Source organism: Gigantopelta aegis, chromosome 2 (assembly GCF_016097555.1).
Source record: "Gigantopelta aegis isolate Gae_Host chromosome 2, Gae_host_genome, whole genome shotgun sequence".
Classification (NCBI taxonomy): domain Eukaryota; kingdom Metazoa; phylum Mollusca; class Gastropoda; order Neomphalida; family Peltospiridae; genus Gigantopelta; species Gigantopelta aegis.
In genome coordinates this window covers 27,264,121-27,288,583 of record NC_054700.1, presented here as the reverse complement: position 1 = coordinate 27,288,583, position 24,463 = coordinate 27,264,121, and the positions used below count along the sequence as shown (strand labels likewise).

Below are 24,463 nucleotides of genomic sequence, written 5' to 3'. Positions count from 1 at the left end.
GTGAAGTCACAGTATTCAGTGCCATAATGCGCCACCCGTAACGTGAAGTCACAGTATTCAGTGCCATAATGCGCCACCCGTAACGTGAAGTCACAGTATTCAGTGCCATAATGCGCCACCCGTGAAGTCATAGTATTCAGTGCCATAATGCGCCAGTAAGTCACAGTGAAGTCACAGTATTCATAATGCGCGCCATACGTACCGTGGAGTCACAGTATTCAGTGTCATAATAAGACATACGTACCGTGGAGTCACAGTATTCAGTGCCATAATAAGACATACGTACCGTGGAGTCACAGTATTCAGTGCCATAATAAGACATACGTACCGTCGAGTCACAGTATTCAGTGCCATAATAAGACATACGTATCGTGGAGTCACAGTATTCAGTACCATAATAAGACATACGTACCGTGAAGTCACAGTATTCAGTGCCATAATGCGCCATACGCACCGTGAAGTCACAGTATTCAGTGCCATAATAAGACATACGTACCGTGACGTCACAGTATTCAGTACCATAATAAGCCATATGTACCGTGAAGTCACAGTATTCAGTGCCATAATAAGACATACGTACCGTGAAGTCACAGTATTCAGTACCATAATGCGCCATCCGTAACGTGAAGTCACAGTATTCAGTGCCAGTGCCATAATGCGTCATACGTAACGTGAAGTCACAGTATCCAGTGTCATAATGCGCCATACGTACTGTGGAGTCACAGTATTCAGTTATTCAGTCCCATAATGCGTCATACGTACCGTGGAGTCACAGTATTCAGTGCCATAATGCGTCATACGTACTGTGGAGTCACAGTATTCAGTTATTCAGTCCCATAATGCGTCATACGTACCGTGAAGTCACAGTATTTAGTGCCATAATGCGTCATACGTACCGTGGAGTCACAGTATTCAGTGCCATAATGCGTCATACGTACCGTGGAGTCACATTATTCAGTGCCATAATGCGCCATACGTACCGTGAAGAGACAGTATTCAGTGCCATATTGCGCCATACGTACAGTGGAGTCACAGTATTCAGTGTCATAATGCGCCATACGTACCGTGAAGTCACAGTATTCAGTGCCATAATGCGTCATACGTACTGTGGAGTCAATTATTCAGTGCCATAATGCGCCATACGTACTGTGGAGTCACAGTATTCAGTGCCATAATGCGTCATATGTACTGTGAAGTCACAATATTCAGTGCCATAATGCGCTATACGTACTGTGAAGTCACAGTATCCAGTGCCATAATAAGCCAATACGTCATGGAAATTATGTATGACTATTTGGGAATACATGTATTCCAAAATTACGACTACATTTCCTGACAGTGATGTCCTGAAACTGTAACATACTTTTGTACACACGCAACATGGAATACTGCGTTCGGATCACATCCCTCGTGGCATAGGCTAAACCCATCTTACATTATCTCGATTAAATAATTTGATCTAGCAATCAAATATACCGATCATTAAAAATACATGCCGCTGGTGTACTGTGAAGATTGCTCTGTTTCATTTCGATCAGGTTGTTCACTTTAAAATTCAGTTAAATCGATATATGAAATAGGTCACATAGCAGACCTTCCTAATGGTTCAACTGGTGCCGTTTGCTTTGCGTAGCACAGTGGTAAAGCGTTCGCTTGATGCGCAATCGGTCCAGGATGGATCCCCGTCGGTGGACCCATTGGGATATTTCTCGTTCCAGCCAGTGCTCCACAACTGGTGTAACAAAGGCCGTGGTATGTACTATCCTATCTGTGGGATGGTGCATATAAAAGATCCCTTGCTGCTAATCGAAAAGAGTAGCCCATGAAGTGGGGACAGCGGATTTCCTCTCTCAATATCTGTGTGGTCCTTAATCATATGTCTGACGCCATATAACCGTAAACAAAATGTGTTGAGTGCGTCGTTAAATAAAACATTTCCTTCTTACTGTTGCTTTGCGTTGGGTGTTTGTCAGTTTTCTTGTTGATATTCTGTTTTTGTTATTTGTTTGTTTGTTTCTTTGATTTTGTTATATTCAGCTTCTTCTTTTTCTTCTTTTTTTTGGGGGGGAGGGGTGTGATGGGGGTAGGTGGACGTGGGGTGGTGGTGGTACGATTTTATTATTGTCAATACAGCAGTGTTTTCATATAAGCGACGTCGTTCATGGTAGCCCAGCCGTTGCCGCGCACATTAAACATGAGAACAATTTTAGGCGGAAAAAAAACAACAACAACACTTCCCCCCAAAAAAACCCCCAACAAAAAACAACAACCTCACAACGACATACAAAATGAATACAAAAAAACAAATCTCTAGGTAGTTTCGATTCAGTAGATTTTGTTCACCGTTGATGGATAAAGCGTTTATTTTAAAACTTCATCTTGTTATAATACTATATATAATAAACTAAAATTGTTGTAACAATCTGAAAGATACAGTATGAAGAATATTTTATTATCTAACAGTTCAGAATAAACCATCCGTATAAATTAGTTTTCTTACTATTGCACGCCATACTTCGATATCGTTTGGATAAACTCGATCTTTTGTAGGCTTTTGTTTAGTTTTGTTTGTTAAAACACACAGACAAATATATGGGGATAGAAGAAAGGAAGGAAATGTTTTATTTAACGAGGCACTCAACACATTTTCTGTACGGTTATATGGCGTCGGACATATGGTTACGGGCCACACAGATATTGAGAGAGGAAATCCGCTGTCACCACTTCGTGGGCTACTCTTCTCGATTAGCAGGAAGGGATCTTTTATATGAACCATCCCACAGACAGGATAGTACATTCCACGATCTTTGTTACAACAGTTGTGGAGCTGGAATATATGGTGATATATTTGTGTGTTGTATCTTTTTTATCAGACCGCCGACAGTGGCCGTGAATGGTGATAACACAGGATTAACATGTATTTCTCTTTGTATATTGCATTAGTATAAAATGATGCGACAGGGCGAGGCTAGACTGTCACACAGTTATGAAAATAAATTGAGAATAATACACGAGTGGCTGTTAGATACCATTTATCTCACAACGAGTTGTTTTAAAATGTATCTAACGAGCGAAAGCGAGTTTGATACGTTTTTAATCATAGAGTTGTGAGATAAATGGTATCTAACGGCCACACATTATTCTATTTCTTACATATCCTCAAAAACCATGATTTAAGCTAATTTTAACATCTTTTCCGACTAAAAGTTATTTATAGCCGTTACACTTGTAGCTAATTTACGCGTCACAGACACATGATTGTCAGGTTAACTATATGTCACAGTGTAATCTATTTCCATCGTATTGTTTTTCATTGGCTGCATGGCACTGGTGACCTGGTCATCACCTAGGAGCAACCAGTCGTATGTCTTGAAATTGTCAACACACATACGTGTGTTAACAACCAATGTGTTATCAAAGATAACACATGGTGTTCTCGCCAACGGGTGTGCAAGAATAATTGTGACGTTGCTAGCCTGTCGAATCTTGATACGTTTTAACAAGCCGTATAATTTAATGTTCGCTTAGCATAAGACAATTTCGCTAAGATAATTTCCAGTCTTCACGTTGATGTGACCTTCAGTCTTAAAAAAACTACCCATTGTAAATTCTTTAATTTTCATATTTTATTTTTTTAAATATATATCAAATAGGTTTATATTCATTCATATTACTTACCTCTCATTTTCATTTCTTCTGACAATTCCACAATCACATGACCTTGAAGCATTTGTCCCGGGTAATATACACATTGTTGATTACTCAGTACTATTTCAAATACAGTTAATTTACCCATATCTCCACCGGTGAGTTATAATATTGATAGCTAAGTTATGAATTCCCCGTAATGCAGTATTGTGTTCACAACCAATCCCATCAACCGTTTTGAACTCTACGCGAAGTTATCGTTGTACAATTTTTGGGTATGTTTGGGATTTTTTCTTGTAAATCAAAAGAATTTGCCAGCAGTTTGCTTTAATTAAAGGAGAGTTTTAACTGTAATGATATGATGGTAACAGCCTATAACAATAGAGTATTCATGACTTGACGTCTTTTCACGCTTGTAAGCACGTTAATCCAAACACGATAACCTCTGTTGATCTTACACTGTGTTAACAGCAGAATTTTCTATTGCTCGTTATCTGCTTAAATTGTTTTTCAGTAACATGTCTTATGAGAGACTTATTTCTTGTACTCGTTGCTTCGCACAGAAACAGGTAAAATCCAATTCTTCATTTAGCTGACAAAAGTCAACACGATTTAATTATCTGTAACCTTTCCACTGGAAACATAATCCCCGTCTTCTAGTTTGTTCTTCATCGGATCAATAAATGTAGTTATGCCGTGGTCAGAATATCCGTGAGACCAGGTGAAAGGAAAGTCGTAGACCAGTTGAAACGAATGTCGTAGACGAGGTGATACGAATGTTTATAGACGAGATGATACGAATGTCGTAGACGAGATTGATGACTTCAACAGACAGCGTTGTGGAGACCACCACGGACAAGCAGTGTGTTGTTGTAATCAATACACCCACAGACTGAAAGGACGAAATCAACTTCTAATTGACCATATTGCTTTCAAAGATCACCATTAGTTATTTACTTATTCATGTTTAGTTATTTTGGTAAAGCTGTGTACTCGGATGAATGAAACAGATAGTATAATTTGACTTTTTAATAAACAATATGAAATATAGGCCTGCTGTATGTGGGATAATTAAGATAAAAACAAATGCTAATAAATAAATAAATAATAATAATAATAATAATAATAATAATAATAACTAATGATAATACATATATATATAAAAGCATAAAAGGTAAAACGAACAAGAATAAAAACCAAAAAGAACAAATAATATAATGTCCATTCATATTAATATATAAAAATATACAACACAATACAACCAACCCACCACCACCAGCCACAAAAAAAAGAAGAAAAGAATTCAAAACAAACAAATAGAAAACCACACACAAATAAACCCTCAACAACAATGAAACAAAATACGTATGTAATGTAAGTAAGTAGGTATATAAAATGAATCGAACGTGGATAAGAAATATCAGCCATACATTTGATCAACTTATTAATATTTAAAAATATACAACGCAATACAACCAACCCACCACCACCAGCCTCAAAAAAAAAAGAAGAAAAGAATTCCAAACAAACAAATGGAAAACCACACACAAATAAACCCTCAACAACAATGAAACAAAATACGTATGTAATGTAAGTAAGTAGGTATATAAAATGAATCGAACGTGGATAAGAAATATCAGCCATACATTTGATCAACTTAAGGGTCAAAGGTTAACAATGATCCGCTGGTCTTCTCAAAATCTGTGTGGTCCTTAACCATATGTCTGACGCCATATAACCGTAAATAAAATGTGTTGAGTGCGTTGTTAAATAAAACATTTTTTTTTTCTCCATCAAATAGCTCCATTTTAATTGCGATGAACCGCTTTCTCGTATACAATATACTCCCACTACATACCAGCCAGTCGGTATGAACACTTGCCTTTACTGTGTATACCCGCTGGCTTTGCATATGCTATATGTGAGCAACGCCAGTAACACGCCTGTACTTAGTTGCTATGATTAGTAGGAGGCCTATTCTGCGTATAAGCGCGTGACAGTGTTTACGGGTGACTAAACAACTATATATATATATAGTTCTCTATTTCGCAATATTTGACGCTACACTTACAAGGCTAATTTCGAAACTGACAATGGTGGTACTATAGCAGCCGACAGTATGTCCAGAAACTGTTCCTCGGCGCTTTGTTTAGCAAGATACAGAGACGACAGACCAGTGTTAGTAATTGCTTTTCCTGCAGATGGTACCATGAGGAAAAGAGACAAAACTGAACTTCATTCTCAGAGGGAACACAGAGTTGAGAATATTTCTCAACCGCCAGGAACCAGCAAAACTGTTACTGTACTGTTAGCGTGTACAAACTGTGTTGGTAGCATTTAAGTGAATGTCTGCAATTATCTTAAAGGGACATACCCTAGTTTTTAAACACTAAGGCATATTTGTCACTATTAGAGCCGTTTATGATCACTGAAATCAAACATTGCTTCTATTTTATTGTTCAGATTATCCATTTCCGTAAAAAAAGAAGTGTTTCTGGTTATCCTGGTGTTCCTAATACCACAAAATGCTTTGCTTTTCATATTTTTAAAAACACACGTGCGTATGAGAAGCAACTGTTATAGAGTCGCGTTTTAGTCTATTTTTAAGGGTATTTCAACATCACAGACTCTTGTTTCACTCTGCTGTATCCAAATTTGTTACAGGTTTGTAAATAAACCAAACTTAGTGTCCATTTTTACGGGTTGAAACTAGAGTTTAGGTGAAAACTATACCTTAGTGTTTAAAAACTGGGGTCTGTCCCTTTAAGTCAGGTTAATTAAAGTCACTGGTTCGATGATTTCCTGACACAACAGAAACCAATTATAAAGTCGATTCGTAATCTGATGAGCAAGGAAATCAGGATTGTGGTATTATTCTTACATTATTAGTATTTATTTTGATAGTATGATTTGATACTGAACGAGAGAATCTTTAGGAGTGCACGAGATATACATATACCCATTGTAAAAAACATGTAATTTGTGTAATTGTAGCAGAACCATAAGTGAGATTACGTTAGTATACATTTCAAATACGTTTTCATATTCTGGAAAAAAATTCTCAATGGAAGGCTTAAGTCACGTATACCTAACTTAAGAAAATATATTTCATTTGTGTAAATTGTCGGTATAACAACTATCTCTGTTGGAGTGGAAATAACATCTTACCAATAACGGACACTTAGAAACGATATAAATATATAATGTTCTCACAGAACATTAATTTAGCAAACTTCCCATTTTTTTTAAAATCCCAGGAGAGAATAAATCTCAATACTTAAAATAGCGTTTTCTGGCAATTAAAAGAATGGGCCACACATCACATTAAATTATTTTATCATCTTCATGTACAATGTTGGGTTCGGATCCCAGTCGAGGCATGGGATTTTTAATCCAGATACCGACTCCAAACCCTGAGTGAGTGCTCCGCAAGGCTCAATGGGTAGGTGTAAACCACTTGCACCGACCAGTGATCCATAACTGGTTCAACAAAGGCCATGGTTTGTGCTATCCTGCCTGTGGGAAGCGCAAATAAAAGATCCCTTGCTGCTAATCGGAAGAGTAGCCCGTGTAGTGGCGACAGCGGGTTTCCTCTCAAAATCTGTGTGGTCCTTAACCATATGTCTGACGCCATATAACCGTAAATAAAATGTGTTGAGTGCGTCGTTAAATAAAATAATTCTTTCATGTACAATGTAAATCTTAACTTATTGGCAATACTGCAGCTTAAGGTTTGTTTTAAAAATAATCATATTGGTAACTAATAATTATCCCCAATCCCGGCAAAATTAGGGGTGATCAGTGGCGTACTCAATATCATTGTTTACTTGGCTGCCAGGTGCCCCCCCCCCCCCCCCCCCCAATACAAAATCCTGCCTACGCCACTGTACAGAAACGAATACAGGGTGGGGGTAGGGGCTTCGAACCCCCTCCCCCTTTAGACAAGATGCCCTTTTGCCTGTTTTTTTCTTTTAGCACGGCTGTATAATTAGATCGACCCCTTCACCATGTTCGTGAAGAATGAACAACAAAGCGCCTGAGATATATAGAGGATAATAAACGAGAAATTATGTCCCGAATCAAATCATTTTTAGTTGTCGCGAGCTTTAGCGAGTGACAAATGAAAAGTATTTCACTCGGGACATACATTGATAATAACTGGTACTGAGTTTGCTATTCTATTTATTACCCCAGCTATGTTTTCTCTAAACGCCTTTATTTTAGGCCCACATGCACGTACATGTAGGCTATAGAAATAACGTAAACCACTTCACACATTGTTCTGGGTATTGCTATAACTTTGCATTTTAATTACGTTCACATATAATTTTCAAAAACAAAAGTTATCGTTATTCTGCTAAAAATATAAATAATGATTTGCGTTAAAACGACATTTTGTTATAAATTTAATATTAAAACAGTTGTGGACGCAAACTCATTAAAATACATGACGTCATTTTGTGTGTTTGCCAAATCGCGATGATGTTATATTTAGTACCGACAAAGTCATTGGTGAAAATATGGAAAATATTTTCCCTGTTATGAGTATAAAAATAAACATTTTCTTCATGGTATATCAACTGCACGAAAACAGGAAGTACTAGTAATGAAAGTTGATCGGTTACCACCGGTATCAAAGCAATAAACGTCTATCATAGACTGCAGTCTTATAATGACATACTTTCGTGTTTGTCTCGTCTTAATAAAGGGGGAACAAGGCGGTACAGGCCCACAGTTTTGAAACTTTGAGTAAAATGATGGAAATACATGGTGAAACGTTTTCAGGTCAGCTTATTTTCCCAAATATGTCCATAATTTTTGACAGAATGTGAAGGTTTGCTCCACATTTGGGGGGGGGGGGGGGTAGCTAATCACCCATCTCGAACGCGAATGCTAATAATATATCGGTAACGAGTTTCAATTACAATCTCTCGCTTATGTCCCTTTCCAAATCTGCGGGTAACACATGTAAAGAGCGTGGTTTTGTAAACACGAGTAAAACACACACGTGTGAAATACACCACGGGTGTATGTCTTGGTCAGGTTTTCCAGCGTTTTACGTAAACCAGTAAACTTTAAGTTGCATTTGGCGATTTGGCGAACGACAGCTTAATCACACCTTTATACATCTCAAGATTTTCAGTAGAGCAGGTGCACTGAAATCTAAATTTATACAGCTTAGACCTACTTTCTTATCCCTTCCATCCACCTACAGGTGGATTCAGTATTAGTAGTAAAAGAGATTACTTCAAAGCAAACAATATTAGTATGTATTGCATATAATGTATACTACAAAACAACCCGCAAATATAAACAATTCAACGAGTAAGGAATAAAAATTCTACTTGCGTTTTGTTAGTCCCTCTGTGTGCGCTTAACGAAACTAATCTCATACGCTGTGTTACGCCCAATAACCCTGTTGTGACTTCTAAGTGACACGAATTTACACCAAGCCACGTTTGTTGTGGAAACGCTCGGATCTTTCGATAATACAACAGTTCATTTGAATGAGTACACACATCTACTGAATCCGGTTACGAAGGGGTTTCCACGATACACCATATAATTCTCCCTACACTATGCTTTGTCATTGACAGCCACACGCTTTATCCACACTGTCATGAAGATGCAACGAAGTCAATTACTCTTGTTTCCATGACGCTAGTATATAAACCTACACAATAACATACAGCTAAATAATTTGCTTAACATTTACATATTAATCTTCTAGGGGTTTATTAGAGGCATATTAAGCGATGGGCTCCTAGGTCATAGGTGGTGACATTGATTACACTAATAACTGTTGGTCATCATCATGGTCATAGGGTTTAACGTGCACATACGTGTTGTTGCGCACGCCTGTCATGGGCGCAGGTGTAGACTTCCGCCGGCGCCTTCGTCCAGGACAGGAAATGGTTTGGGGTGGGGTGGGTGGGAGCGGGAGTCTCCCACGCTGACATGTGCAAAGGATCACAAGCAGCCCGACCAGGGTCGATAGCGGGCGAGGGTTGGAGTTGGTGCAAATGTCCCGAAGGATTAGGTCCACGCAAACAAGGTTGCATAATTTCGTGAGGTGAATGTGACGCATTATTTGTAGCGGTTCATCGCAATTAAAATGGAGCTATTTGATGGAAAAAAAAAAAATGTTTTATTTAACAACGCACTCAACACATTTTATTTACGGTTATATGGCGTCAGACATATGGTTAAGGACCACACAGATATTGAGAGAGAAAACCTGGTGTCGCCACTTCATGGGCTACTCTTTTCGATTAGCAGCAACGGATTTTTTATATGCACCATCCCACAGACAGGGTAGTACATACCACGACCTTTTATATACCAGTCGTGGTGCACTGGCTGGAACGAGAAATAGCCCAATGGGCCCACCGGCGGGGATCGATCCCAGACCGACCGCACAACGAGCGAACGCTGTACCACTGGGCTACGTCCCGCCCCCATTTGATGGAAAGAAAGAAATGTTTTATTTAACGACGCACTCAACACATTTTATTTACGGTTATATGGCGTCAGGCATATGGTTAAGGACCACACAGATATTGAGCGAGGAAATCCGCTGTCGCCACTTCATGGGCTACTCTTTTCGATTGGCAGCAAGGGATCTTTTATATGCACCATCCCACAGATATACCACAGCCTTTGATATACCAGTCGTGGTGCACTGGCTGGAACGAGAAATAGCCCAATGAGCACACCGACATGGATCGATCCCACACCGACCGCGTATGGAGCGAGCGCTGTATCACTGGGCTACGTCCCCCCCCCCCCCCCCACACACACTGTTTGATTGACTTAGTTGGTAGAAAATTAAAAGAGTAGCCTATGTGGCGACAGCGGGTTTCCTCTAAAAAAATCTGTGTGGTCCTTAACCATATGTCTGACGCCATATAACCGTAAATGAAAAATGTGTTGAGTGCGTCGTTAAATAAAACACTTCTTTCGTTTTTTTCTTTGGTTGAAAATTAGATCCTTGCTTAATGATTGGTCTCCCATAGGTGTTCCGTCCTTAGTCCTTTTGACTATATATAGTCATACCTGTCCTTAGCAGCCACCTGTAATCAGCGGTCACCTGCCTTAAGCGGCCACGTTTTTCACCCAAACGGTTTTTAATGTAAATGCACCTGTAATAAGCGGTCACCTGTCTAATGCAGGCCAACGGCCACCTAACTCGGATCGCAAATCGCTAAAATACCTCTATTAAGCGGCCACAGTAAATGTTTACTATTATATAAAAGGGACAAAAGGTGCAGCAAATAACGGATCTTCACACCTTCAGGAATACTAGTGGCCTTTCACATCCGACATCTCAACTGTATCAATTAAAAAAATATGACTCTGGAATGCATCTAATTGCCTCTGGGTAGGCTAAGCTTGACATGTGTAGATTCACTTACTATGACTGAATTGAACTGAACTGAACTTTATTTACACTCTGGCCGTAATTCAACGGCATATGATGTACATTGTAAAAATATAACTACGTAAAACAATCATAAACAAGATGGCACATTATCAATAACATTGAGCCCGTTCTGTAGAGAATAATACATGAGTGGCCGTTAGATAACATTTATCTCACGAGTTGTTTTAAAATATATCTAACGAGAGAAAGCGAGTTTGATACGTTTTTAAACAACGAGTTGTGAGATAAATTGTATTTAACGGACACTCGTGTATTATTCTATTTCTTACATATCCTGAAAAAAACAGGTTTTAAGAAAATTTTAACATCTTTTTCGACTAAAAGATATTTACAGCCATTGCACTTGTGGCTAACTTACCCGTCATAAACACATGATTGCCAGATTAACTACACGTCATAGTGTAATCTATTGCCACCACAGCCACACGCTTTATCCACACTGCCATGAAGATGCAACCAAGTCAATTACTCTTGTTTCCATGACGCTAATATGTAAACATACACAATAAAATACAGCCAAATAATTTGCTTAACATTTACATATTAATTCTCTAGGGGTTTATTAGACGCATATTAAGCGATGGGCTCTTGGGTCATACGTGGTAACATTGATTACAGTAATAACTGTTTGTCATGATCATGGTCATAGGGTTTAACGTGCACATACGTGTTGTTGCGCACGCCTGTCATGGGCGCAGGTGTAGACTTCCGCCGGCGCCTTCATCCAGGACAGGAAATGGTTTGGGGTGGGGTGGGTGGGAGCGGGAGTCTCCCACGCTGACATGTGCAAAGGATCACAAGCAGCCCGACCAGGGTCGATAGCGGGCGAGGGTTGGTGTTGGTGCAAATGTCCCGAAGGATTAGGTCCACGCAAACAAGGTTGCATAATTTCGTGAGGTGAATGTGACGCATTATTTGGATTGGTTCATCGCAATTAAAATGGAGCTATTTGATGGAAAGAAAGAAATGTTTTAGTCAACGACGCACTCAACACATTTTATTTACGGTTATATGACGTAAGCAAATTTTAACATCTCTTTCGACTAAAAGATATTTACAGCCATTGCACTTGTAGCTAACTTACCCGTCACAAACACATGATTGCCAGATTAACTACACGTCATAGTGTAATCTATTTGCACCACAGCAACACGCTTTATCCACAATGTCATGAAGATGCAACCAAGTCAATTACTCTTGTTTCCATGACGCTAATATGTAAACATACACAATAAAATACAGCCAAATAATTTGCTTAACATTACATATTAATTCTCTAGGGGTTTATAAGAGGCATATTAAGCGATGGGTTGCTGGGTCATACGTGGTGACATTGATTAAACTAACATGTTTGTCATGATCATGGTCATAGGGTTTAACGTGCACATAGATATTGTAGCGCACGCCTGTCATGGGCGCAGGTGCAGACGTCCGCTGGCCCCACCGTCCAGGACAGGAAATGGTTTGGGGTGGGGTGGGTGGGAGCGGGAGTCTCCCACGCTGACATGTGCAAAGGATCACAAGCAGCCCGACCAGGGTCGATAGCGGGCGAGGGTTGGTGTTGGTGCAAATGTCCCGAAGGATTAGGTCCACGCAAACAAGGTTGCATAATTTCGTGAGGTGAATTTGACGCATTATTTGGATTGGTTCATCGCAATTAAAATGGAGCTATTTGATGGAAAAAAAATAAATGTTTTATTTAACGACGCACTCACCACATTTTATTTACGGTTATATGACGTCAGACATATGGTTAAGGACCACACAGATATTGAGAGAGGAAATCCGCTGTCGCCACTTCATAGGCTACTCTTTTTCGATTAGCAGCAAGGGATCTTTTATATGTACCATCCCACAGACATACCACGGCCTTTGATATACATATACCAGTCGTAGTGCACTGACTGGAACGAGAAATAGCCCAGTGGGCACACCGACGGGGATCGATCCCACACCGACCGCGCATGGAGCGAGCGCTGTATCACCGGGCTACGTCCCGCCCCGCCCCCTGTTTGATTGATTTGACTTAGTTGGTCGAAAGTTAGATCCTTGCTGGAACCTTGCCTAATGGGGCCCGCCATGGTTCTTCGAACTATATATATAGTCATACCTGTCCTTAGCAGCCACCTGTAATCAGCGGTCACCTGCCTTAAGCGGCCACGTTTTTCACCCAAACGGTTTTTAATGTAAATGCACCTGTAATAAGCGGTCACCTGTCTAATGCAGGCCAGCGGCCACCTAACTCGGATCGCAAATCGCTAAAATACCTCTATTAAGCGGCCACAGTAAATGTTTACTATTATATAAAAGGGACATTTTAACAACAGCGACAAGGTGCAGCAAATAACGGATCTTCACACCTTCAGGAATACTAGTGGCCTTTCACATCCGACATCTCAACTGTATCAATTTAAAAAATATGACTCTGGAATGCATCTAATTGCCTCTGGGTAGGCTAAGCTTGACATGTGTAGATTCACTTACTATGACTGAATTGAACTGAACTGAACTTTATTTACACTCTGGCCGTAATTCAACGGCATATGATGTACATTGTAAAAATATAACTACGTAAAACAATCATAAACAAGATGGCACATTATCAATAACACTGAGCCCGTTCTGTAGAGAATAATACATGAGTGGCCGTTAGATAACATTTATCTCACGAGTTGTTTTAAAATATATCCAACGAGAGAAAGCGAGTTTGATACGTTTTTAAACAACGAGTTGTGAGATAAATGGTATCTAACGGACACTCATGTATTATTCTATTTCTTACATATCCTCAAAAACCAGGTTTTAAGCAAATGTTTACATCTTTTTCGACTAAAAGTTATTTACAGCCGTTGCACTTACGCGTCACAGACAGATGATTGTCAGGTTAACTATATATCACAGTGTAATCTATTTCCACCGTGTTGTTTTTTATCGGATGTATGACACTAGTGACCTGGTCATCACCTAGGAGCAGCCAGTCGTATGTCTTGAAATTGTTGTGTTATGTGCTATTTGTTATAAAAAATAACACATATTCTTCTGACCAACGGGTGTGTAAGTGTAAGAAAGATAAAAAACGTAACGCTGACTTGACATAGGTCCTACATGTCAGAGCCGTTTGTAACTGGTAGTGGTAGGTCAAATGACGTTTTACAAAATGTTGAGGGAAAGAGACTGGTTGCGTAATTGTTGAATTACAAATGCTACGGGAATATCAATACCGCAACGTAGGCCTACGTTTAACGAGTTATTTATGAAATAAAAAAAAACAATAATACTGTAAGAGAGCTAGACGGACATTTGGAAAGTTATACGCTCTCATTCCAGTCAGAGACCAAGCTATGTAGGCCTATTTCTTTTTTCAATCGCTGCCAACCAAAGAGTAGTCAAACATTCCCACTCTAATACCTCAACAAGCCTATGTTTGACGTCCAACACATTTACATCAATCATTTTTGAGTTCCTTGATTTAAAAAAAATAAATCCAGATATTAATCATTAATACACACACTACAGAAAGAAACCCGACAGCACCCACATTTAGCTAAGCTTCGGCAAACTTCGGACAGCAGAATTCTAAGTTCGCCGACATAGGCTACCTCGTGACGTAGCGTCACACGATCCCCCACTCAGCCATTCCGTCTTACAGGGGCCGTCTCATACAATGATACGACAAGTGCCCGACAATCACCCCCCAAAAAGTTTGTTTTGTTTATCAACACCACTAGAGCAAATTGATTAATTAATCATCGGCTATTGGATATCAAATATTTGGTAATTTTATTATAGTGTTAGAGAGGAAACCCGCTATATTTTCCTATTAGTAGCAAGGAATCTTTTATATGCATCATCCCAGACAGGATAGCACATGCCTATGAGTTTCCATGAATATATGTGTGATATCCGCCAACTCCCGCTTGGGTGTGGTTTGTATGGGTGTGAACATTGTCAAAAATGCATCCAAAATCATGCAGTTTGGACACATTATTATGAATGTAACACAAATCTTTAAAAATAAGTCCTTCTTTATAATTATAACCCTTTTTGTAATTTCCTTTAGACTAAAAATACCTGTATCTTTCTTTATTTTTAAACCATAGGTGGGTATTTTGGATGTCATGGGCTGGTATGTATAATGTTAGCTGAAGATTCACAAATAACTGTGGTCTGCTACCGTAAGGTGTTTGGGCCTTTTTTTCTGAATATGCTTGTATTCCATTTTTAAAAATCCAACAACACCTACAGATTGTTAACAATAAACAGGACACAATGTACCACTTCCCATGTATATAGTTAATGGGAGGAACCTCCTAAAGGTAGGCTACTGTAACAGTAGGGCCTACCACCTTTGCATCTGTAGTGATTTCCACTGCTATTTTTAGCTTCACCGGTGTCATTTGCTGAATCCACTGGACACAAATGTATTACTTCATGGGGAAATGGTTGGTGCCATTGTATTCCTAAAGAAATAAAATTAAAAAACCCATCGCTTCAAAAATCATGATGGTTACCATGGCCACCTTAAGGTAGCAATATACAGTTAGCTTCCTTGTGTACCCGGGCGCGCAAAGAGGTCGCTTGTTGATTTTGCACAGATCCATGCTTGAAGGCTAATTATTTGGAATAGGAAGTAAATTTTTAAGTTTAGTGATAGCCAAGGAGTTATTTTAAAAAACGACAATAGTTTGTCGCCAGCAGTGCAAATGGTTTAGCTGTAATGAGGCTTGGTATTCATACACCTGATTTTCCTTGTGATTAAAGAAAGAAACACGTTTGAAGTGGTGAAAGAGAGCTTTATTCTAAACTAAAACCTATTAGCTCCAACTACAAAAAGCGCGCACATAAACAACATAATATTACAGCATCATACCATGATAAAGATACTGACTACCAGCGCATCAATTATTATTGGTTGCTGTATCAACCGCACACAAAACATACATAATATTATTGCATAATGTTATACATGTATATACCAATGTAATGATATCAGATCGCCTAGTTATTAAAATGTTGTATCAAGGGTGCACCTATAAAAGTTGTTGGTTCTTTGTTAACAATTATTTAACCTTAAATAATCCCTATCAATGTCATTTTGTCTTCGACCTTACGAGAGGGCAAAAAGTCTGTTTGTCCCAATTACCAATACTAGTATAGGACCGATGTAGTAGTAGGATGCTTTGTTATAGGTGTTGTTGCATTCGGGAAACCAGCTGAAAACGTTTCTGTTGCGTTATGTCAATGTAGCTGGTAAAACAGTCTGATTTCCAATCACCCATAAACTTAATGTCTTGTGCTGATAATCCTACAGAATAGCACCATGTTGCACCTCCCCGTCTAAAGCTGTGACCGGAATATTTGGCCGCATCATAACCAGCCAATCGGAGACACTCTTTTATGCGTCCGACGAAAACCGTGGCTGTGAGTGGTCGGTGAGTTGCACGAACAACGGTCCATCAGGCGGAGCCTGCGGGTTTAATTCCAAAGCAAGGAATAATGCTTGTACTGGACACAACACATGGTTTCGCAATCGTGGCAGAGGAATGTCCAACACGCGTTCTTTATTTTGAATTGTCTTAGTCCATCGAATGTGAATATTGGTACCCCATCCGTAAAACATAATGTCCTTTCGTCGTAAATGCCTGGAATTATCAAAGTTTGCAAGAGAGGTTGGAAGCACATTTGATCGTCTCAGTAGCCCATAAAACATAAGTAAACAGGCTGCCCAAATGTTAGCATCAACCGTTTGATGCAAGTTTAAATTCCGAAGAATGTGTTCCAGTAACGCTGGTGTAATTGGCATCTTCCGAATAACACTGTCACCTAATTGACGGCGTATACCTTTCAGGATATGAGTAAGGTCAAAGTTTGCTTGTAGTGGGTTTGGCAAGCCCCATTCCAAATGTAATAAACGAATAATGTTCACGTATTGCTTGATGGATGCATGTTTCAGCGATTTTGCAAGCAACGCGACATACCGACAAATAATTACAGGTGAAGCTGGGACAGCACAATATCCCAGGGATTTGCAGCACGCCAAATAAGAGTCCCGGTGAGTTCTGTACGCTCGTTTAGTAGAGCTAGCGAACGCATTTTCCTGGAAAGTCCTGATTTGTTGATCAAGGCTGAGCTCCAACCGGCACCGCCCTGAAACGAACACAGGTTAATGATAAGCTAGTGAGGACAATCTATAAGCGCCATTATTTTCATGTAATCGGGACACAGCATCGGCAAGTAAGTTAGCGTATGCAGGATAATAAACTGCTCTCAGTCGAAAGTTATATGTCGCTGACAGCCAGAAGACACGACGTAGTGACGCCATAACCACTGGGTTTTTTTTATGAGCCTTTATTTATGATGGCCACTGCAGCTTGATTATCTGAATGTACATACACTTTTTTGTTTTTCCATAACGGTGCCCATCTGGCAACTGCTGGTTCCAATGCCAGAACTTCTTGGTAGTTGATCGGCAGATCCGCTGCCTCGGTACCCGCTCATGGGGTGTGAACAAAATCACCGCAGTAGTATGCCCCACCTGCTAGGGGGCAAGCATCGATACTCACGGGTGTAGCTGGTCTTTGGTCAACCATAGGCATCGGTCCATTGAACACTGATATGAACTGGATCCACCACATTATATCACCTTTCAAAATTTAGTAATACGTGATCTGTGCCATGGACATTTCAGACCATTGGCTCTGTCAATTAGGCGTCTCATGAAGAAGCGTCCTCCATACACGCATTGGGTTATCCAATTTAACTTGCCCACTATGCTTTGAATCTGGCGCTTAGTAATTTTGCCATTACTTAGGGTTTTCACTAACAGCCCTCTCAATTCTGTTATCCGATCGTGTGGAATACTCGAGGTCATTGCCAGTGAATTTAGAACTACTCGCAAAAAAGTGAGGGTCTGTGCTGGGCCTTCAAGTTTATTGCAGTTAATGTGAAATCCTAATTTCCGTAACAGCTGCATTAAGATGTTTAGAATGTTCTGGCATTCGTCATAGGATTTAGCGATAATTAAGAAGTCATCCAAATAAACCACAATGTCCTTGTATCCCTTTTCCGCCATAATAGCCCTGACTGATTGGGTAAGTCTATGGAATATTTCCGGTGAACTCGACACCCCGAAAGGTAGTCTCTCGTCTATCATATACGTATGGTGAGTATCTCCGGAAAAACACCATTTTAAGCCCGTTGCTCGATAGTTAGATGGGTGTATTTTAACTGACCGGTATGCATTGGCCAGGTCTAGCTTTGCCATATAACACCCTGGTGTAATAAGATCGACAGCATCTTGCAGTGTTTGGTACTTGAATGGAGAGTTGTATGCAAAGTCATTCACGGCTTTCCCGGGAGGGTGGCTGGCATCATGAATAATACGAATTTTTTCCGAGTTTTTCTTAGGTATAGCCCCAAGGGCGGAAACAATATTTGGTTTCCCGTTAACAATTCTGTACCGTCCATTTTCAAGTTCCGTTTTGATTTGTGCTTCCACACGCGCGCGCATTTCACTGCTAGTTGCCGATTTATAATTGTCGACTTCAGCTATTTCCTTAACATCCTGAGAATTTAAAATATTAAATCCCTCACGAATACCATTCACAATAAAATCTCGGTCATGGAAATCGCGAGACAGTTCGCTCTCCCAAGCTGCCAAGTTTAGGGCAGACGTGTGCCTACCCGTTACTCCCAGTTTTTTGCCTGCTGTGGCGATGCGTCATTGATAACCTGCCGCGTGGGGTGACGATAGATACACTTGGCCCCAAAAGAACAGTTGCCTTTTGCCTTGAAGATTTTACAGTCTTCTCCGCGTTTTTTACGGCTTCCAGGTGACGTTTGCGATACAAACCGGGGTTTCTTGCGTGTTAAGATTTGGATTTCCATATGTGGAGCAAATGTCCCCCATTTAAATTGGTGCTCGGCCTGCAGTTCTCTGTAATTGTAGTCAAAGTCCAGCACACTGTTCCATTCGTACTTTTCAGCAAATTCGAATATTTTAGTAGTGTATGCCAGGTAGTATTCGAGCTCTGCCCGGTCGAGCGTGTTTAACGTTAGTAGCTGGTTCAGCAGACGGCAATTGGCGGCACCCCATTCTTCAATAAAAATACCTGCATACTGATGGTCATCTTCCGTTTTAATCAGAATGTGCTCATTATCCGAGCCCCTGGTTTTGAGCACAAAATCTTTACGCCGGGTTTGCCTTCTGTTTTTAGCCTTTTCTGTTAAAAACTGAGTTACATGCAAAGCCTTTCTAGCCTGCACTTTCATGGTCAGAATTGTCCGTGGGTCCATAACGGAGTTGGCTGATGGAGTTAATACCGTTTTATTGTGTCCCCCCGCAAGCAAGCAATCTAGCCTCTTACCTGCTTGCGACAGTCCGTCCGTTTGTTTGCGGATATCTCTGATTGTGATATCAGGAGATTCCTGATCTTCCATGCTCCACGTAGTCAATTGTTGGGCACCATTTTCATTTTTCATCTCTTCTATTGATGACCACAGTAACTTGTATTGCCCCAGAGGCAACCCGATTTCTTTAACGTCTCTGGCATCTAATAATATGAGCACTTCTCTAGAAATTAGTTCTTCACTGCGCAAAACTTGCGTTGTTTTTCTGGTTAGTCCAAGCTCTTTCGCCCATGTATCAAATTTAAAGTTCACACTTTTCTCTGCTCCACTGTCCACTATCTCAGGTTGTGGTGTGACAATCTCTTCCGTCGCAGCCATTTTTCGCAAAATCTTAATCGTTATTATAAGTGTATTTTCATCATATTAATAGTAAATTAGCAATTAAATTTGCGCACAGCACAAGAAAGCTTGACCGCTGTACTGGTCTGCAAGATAGAAAGTGACTTTCCCAGACACCGTGAACTCTCTTTCACCATATCAGGGCAGTTGTTTATAAGCAACCGCTGGGCCTGGTCTTTCTCTCTCTAAACTAAATTAAAGTTTTAATTCCACCAAAAGTTGGGCGCGATTATTTTGGGTAAGTTTCAAACAAGCTGATTTTGTGAAAAATTGAATAGCTAAACCTCTATTCAAATGTGGGTTTTTGTAAGGTTTGATGAGCAAATTTTCCATAAATATATGTGTTATATCCGCCAATTCCCGCTTGGGTGTGTTTGTGTGGGTGTGAACATTGTCAAAAATGCACCCAAAATCATGCAGTTTAGACACATTATGATGACCGTAACACAAAAAATTAACTTAAAGTATTTTAAATAAGTATGCATAAATCTCAGCTAAAGATTCACAAATAACTGTGATCTGCTACCATAGTTACAGGGGTAGCATTAAGGATTTCCCCCCAGGAGTCAATTTTTTTCCATTGGGACTCATTTGCTCATTTCTCCAAAACCACGAGTCCTTTTTTTGTTGTTGTTGAAAATAACAGCTTAAGAACACGTTTCCATAGTTTCAGTCAAGACGGACAACATCAGTTGTATTTAACAGTTGTGCATTCATCAAAATTGATTCCATCATGTACCAGTTGGCATGAAAAAATAATAAAAGTAACACTTACTGGACTGAAGTAAAATACTAGTGGTTTATCGAACAAAGAATTAATGTGAATTACTCTACTATCGACTATACATCTGAAAGTAACTTACCTGACCCTTTATTTTGGTACCAAACACGATATGTTTATCTTAAATAAAAAGTTTCAAATTCCCTTTATTTTGACACCAAACTCGATAAAACATTGATTTGATACCCCCCCCCCCCCCCCCCCCCCCACTAACCCTGGGGTAAGAATACCTACCCTAGGAATATGAATACACAGAGGCAAGGAAATGTGTAACCCCTGTGTTAGCATTTCAGGAAAAAACATGGGACGTAAAGAACAAAAAAATAATTTGCTACGCAACCGCGGTGCGTGCTGGTTTGGGCCATAGGCAAAGAGAAACTGTGTCACGGCCTATCGCTGAATGCAGCCGTTACACAAATAGCGCAGTTTAGGGCCTTTTGACCTAGAAAATCGCAACTCTCTTAGGAGAGGGGCGGATTAGGCCTATAGAGGGTTCCGCGATATGTGCTAAAAATAGCAATATCACCCATACCTCTGTGCGGCCGGCCATGGTAGAGGGCAAACAATAGCGTTTCATTGTTGTATACAAATACGAGCTTCGCAGTTTAAGATTTATAACTTAAGTACTTTAAACAAAAATTTTTTTTTTACTGTTAGTAGACACTGCATTATTTTGATAACATGCAGGGTTATTTTGATACACTGGATAAGACGGCAAAAAGCAGATATGGAAAAAACTGCATAATATAATATTGGGAAGCAGGTAGGCCCCTACCGTCGTGGGTAGCTAAACTTATTAATGCTGCAAACCTAATTGGAATTCCTACGCATCTATCTTCAACTCCAGAATTACCGACTGCATGCACTTTAGGTGAACTCGTAATTAAATGCGAGCAGTACTTTTTGCAGTATATTACGACACAGCTAACATCAAACAAAAATTCTAACAAATATGGTAATAAAATGCGCACATATATGTCATTCAAAAAAGTTTCGAGTTCAGTTGAGTCCTATTTATTACATACCAAAGACTATGAAAGCAGAAAAGCTTTTAGTAGGCTTCGTTTGAGTTCACATTCACTTATGATTGAAAAGGGAAGATACAAGAAACCACCTGTCCCTGCGAATGAGAGATATTGTCCCAACTGTACCCTAGAAGTTGAAGACGAATATCATTTCATTATGACGTGCCCTATATATAATGCTTTTAGAAATGATTTACATCATAAAATAATAAAACAAGAATCACATTTTTCTTTTTTGACTAATAATGAAAAATTCTTATTTCTTACACGCAACAATATTCCGGAATTATGCCCTATCATTGGCAATTTTGTAAAGAGATGCTTTAAGTTGCGTGAAAGCATATGAGTTTGAAGTAATTTCAAATTGTTTGCATTTCACGTCTGTATAAACTAATGGAGAATGTACGAGGGTGTGTGGATTCGTGACAAATAATTCACGAACGCCATAGTTGATGGGTTTTTTTTATGGCTCTACACTTCTGACAATATTTGCTTTTACCTAAATATTACTATCACTATTAATAAGCTTCAATTAACTAGTAACTTGATTCAGATGTTTGTTCATTAATTAATGTATAGTTATGTTATTTGTTGATTCAGATTCGGGGTTTGTTCATTATTCTAATTCTTAGTCTTATAGCAGGACTCGTATATACTGACTACAAATCGCCGGTGGAATGCGCTTCAGGGGTGACCATTTCTATAATCATGTACGTATGCGATCTGATAAAATTACCCAAACGCTTTTTTCGCCAAGCTCTTTTATAGTTCTGATGTTTCCAGAATTGTAAAAGTTTGGATACAATGAACCGTTTTTGGTGTGGTTGGGAGGAATGTAATTGGATCCATGAAAATTTCAGTCCATGTGTACGTGCATCGGTGATGCATTATATTCATCCACAGTCGCTTTATTATTTTCGATAAAGTGTGTAAATTCCTTTGTGCCCAGTGTAATTGTAAAGTAGGACTTAGCAGAATCACTGTCTTATATGGCATCACGAAATTTATATTGAAGGCCTACTGTAAGGTTGCCCCCCAGGACCCCGAGCCTATGAATGTTAGCCTTCACGAACTTCTGTTGACTATGCACCACTTAAAAACATTAACTTCACTACATCTAGAACTTTAAAAAAAACCCCAGCTGGTGAGCAAGAAAAAAATATCAACTGCTGTCCAGTTCCACTTGACACACGTTTAATGTGGAAATGAAAAATCCTCAGAGTACTTTGCTCAAAGACTGTACCAGAACTGCCGACTGATCCATCAATTCTGGTGCTACACTTGACAAATCAGATGAAGATCCAGCACTATATTGTATTTGCGATGATTGAATGATCGCATGCGATTCAGGAGACTGTCCCCACAAGCCATTTGAATGGTTTCATTTTTCTTGTATGAAATTAAAGAAAGCACCCACTGGAAAGTGGTATTGTATTGGCTATAGGAAGGGAGTGGGCAGTGAAGAAAGTGAAATGTTTTAATAAAACTAAAAGAAAATAACTTTTCAAATACAAACTACTGTACACATTTACAGGTATTTAGTATCACTGGTGATGGATTTATGAACATTGAATTTAATTATAAAACTATGTGAACTATGACAAACTCACCAAAGAACTCACCAAAAAACACGTCTGCAGTTTTCTTCTCAATACTAACTGATATGAAACCCAAGCTGCACTGATGAGCCCTGGGAGGGCGAAACGTGTACAGTCAAAAAATGGGGGGGGGGGGGGGGGGTGACGAATTACAGGCCTCAATATTGCAAGTTAAATTCAGTTATGATGATTATAATTTAACAACACTTTTTTAGTGATTAGTTATTTTGTCAGCACCTATATAGGTGTCATTACTTTGTTACATAGGGTCTGGGATGTAGTCCAGTGGTAAACTGCTTGTCTGGTGTGGGATCGATCCCTGTCTGTGGGCACATTGGGCTATTCCGTGTTCCAGCCAGTGCACCACGGCTGGTATATCAAAGGATGTGGTATGTGCTACCCTGTCTCTGGGATGGTGCATATAAAATATTCCTTGCCAGTGATAGAAATAAGCACAATGTTTTACTAGTCCACAGGACAAGTACATCTAGAAATATACTTGTCCACCAATATTGTCACCTGTCCAAATAACTGGTTTGTTTTATTCAAGTAGATGGACATTGGTTTTGATTGTTCGAAATGAAGATGCATTGAACAATACACAGAGTTACATTTTATCCCCCCCCCCCCCCCCCCCCCCCCCCCCCCCCCCCCCCCAATAGATTACACTTGTCAGGATAAACGGATAAGTGTTGATTTTGTACGTGTCTTGCTACTTGGAAACAAGTAGTGGGTTTCCTTTCTAAGACTGTAAAAATTAACAAATGTCTGACATCCAATAGCCGGTGATTAATAAACAATATGCTCTAGTGGTGTATTTTGAATGGTGTTTATCAAATGACTAATGCAATTTTTACTTTTTGGTGGAGGACAGTCAGGTTTTTTTTTTTTTTTAAACTGTTCCAAAACTGGGCAGCACATACCACTCAAATGGTAATCAATTTGTTTAAAAAAAATTTGCGCACAAGTACTAGGTAGAACACAGGCGACCAATATTTCTTACACCATTATCTAGTTCATTAACATGTTTCGCCCCTCCCAGGGCTCACCAGTGCAGCTAGGGTTATTCACTAATCAATGCCTGAAAATTACCAATATTCTCAACAGTGACTAGTAATAAACTGCAAACATGTTTGGAGGATTATTTTTGTTAATATATAGAGTTCTTTTTGGAAATAATTATTTTTCAAGTGAATCTGTTTTGAATGTATTTTTTCCC

General features: G+C 39.5%; 1 protein-coding gene across 2 annotated transcripts in view; it reads right to left on the bottom strand.

Moving 5' to 3' along the window:
• The window catches only part of LOC121383324 (arrestin domain-containing protein 17-like), a 35,814-nt gene extending 24,316 nt beyond the window's left edge, over positions 1–11,498 (bottom strand). Inside the window, exons 1-2 of one of the 2 annotated variants that reach the window (XM_041513291.1) lie at positions 11,451–11,498; positions 3,679–4,540 (exon numbers count right to left, since the gene is read on the bottom strand). In XM_041513291.1, the coding sequence (XP_041369225.1) occupies positions 3,679–3,796 (118 nt within the window). In that variant the 5' untranslated portion in view covers positions 3,797–4,540; positions 11,451–11,498. Of the gene's footprint in view, positions 1–3,678; positions 4,541–8,993; positions 9,013–11,450 lie in introns of those variants that run through there. The other variant, XM_041513283.1, reaches the window with a different exon arrangement.
• Positions 11,499–24,463: the final 12,965 nt, after the last annotated feature.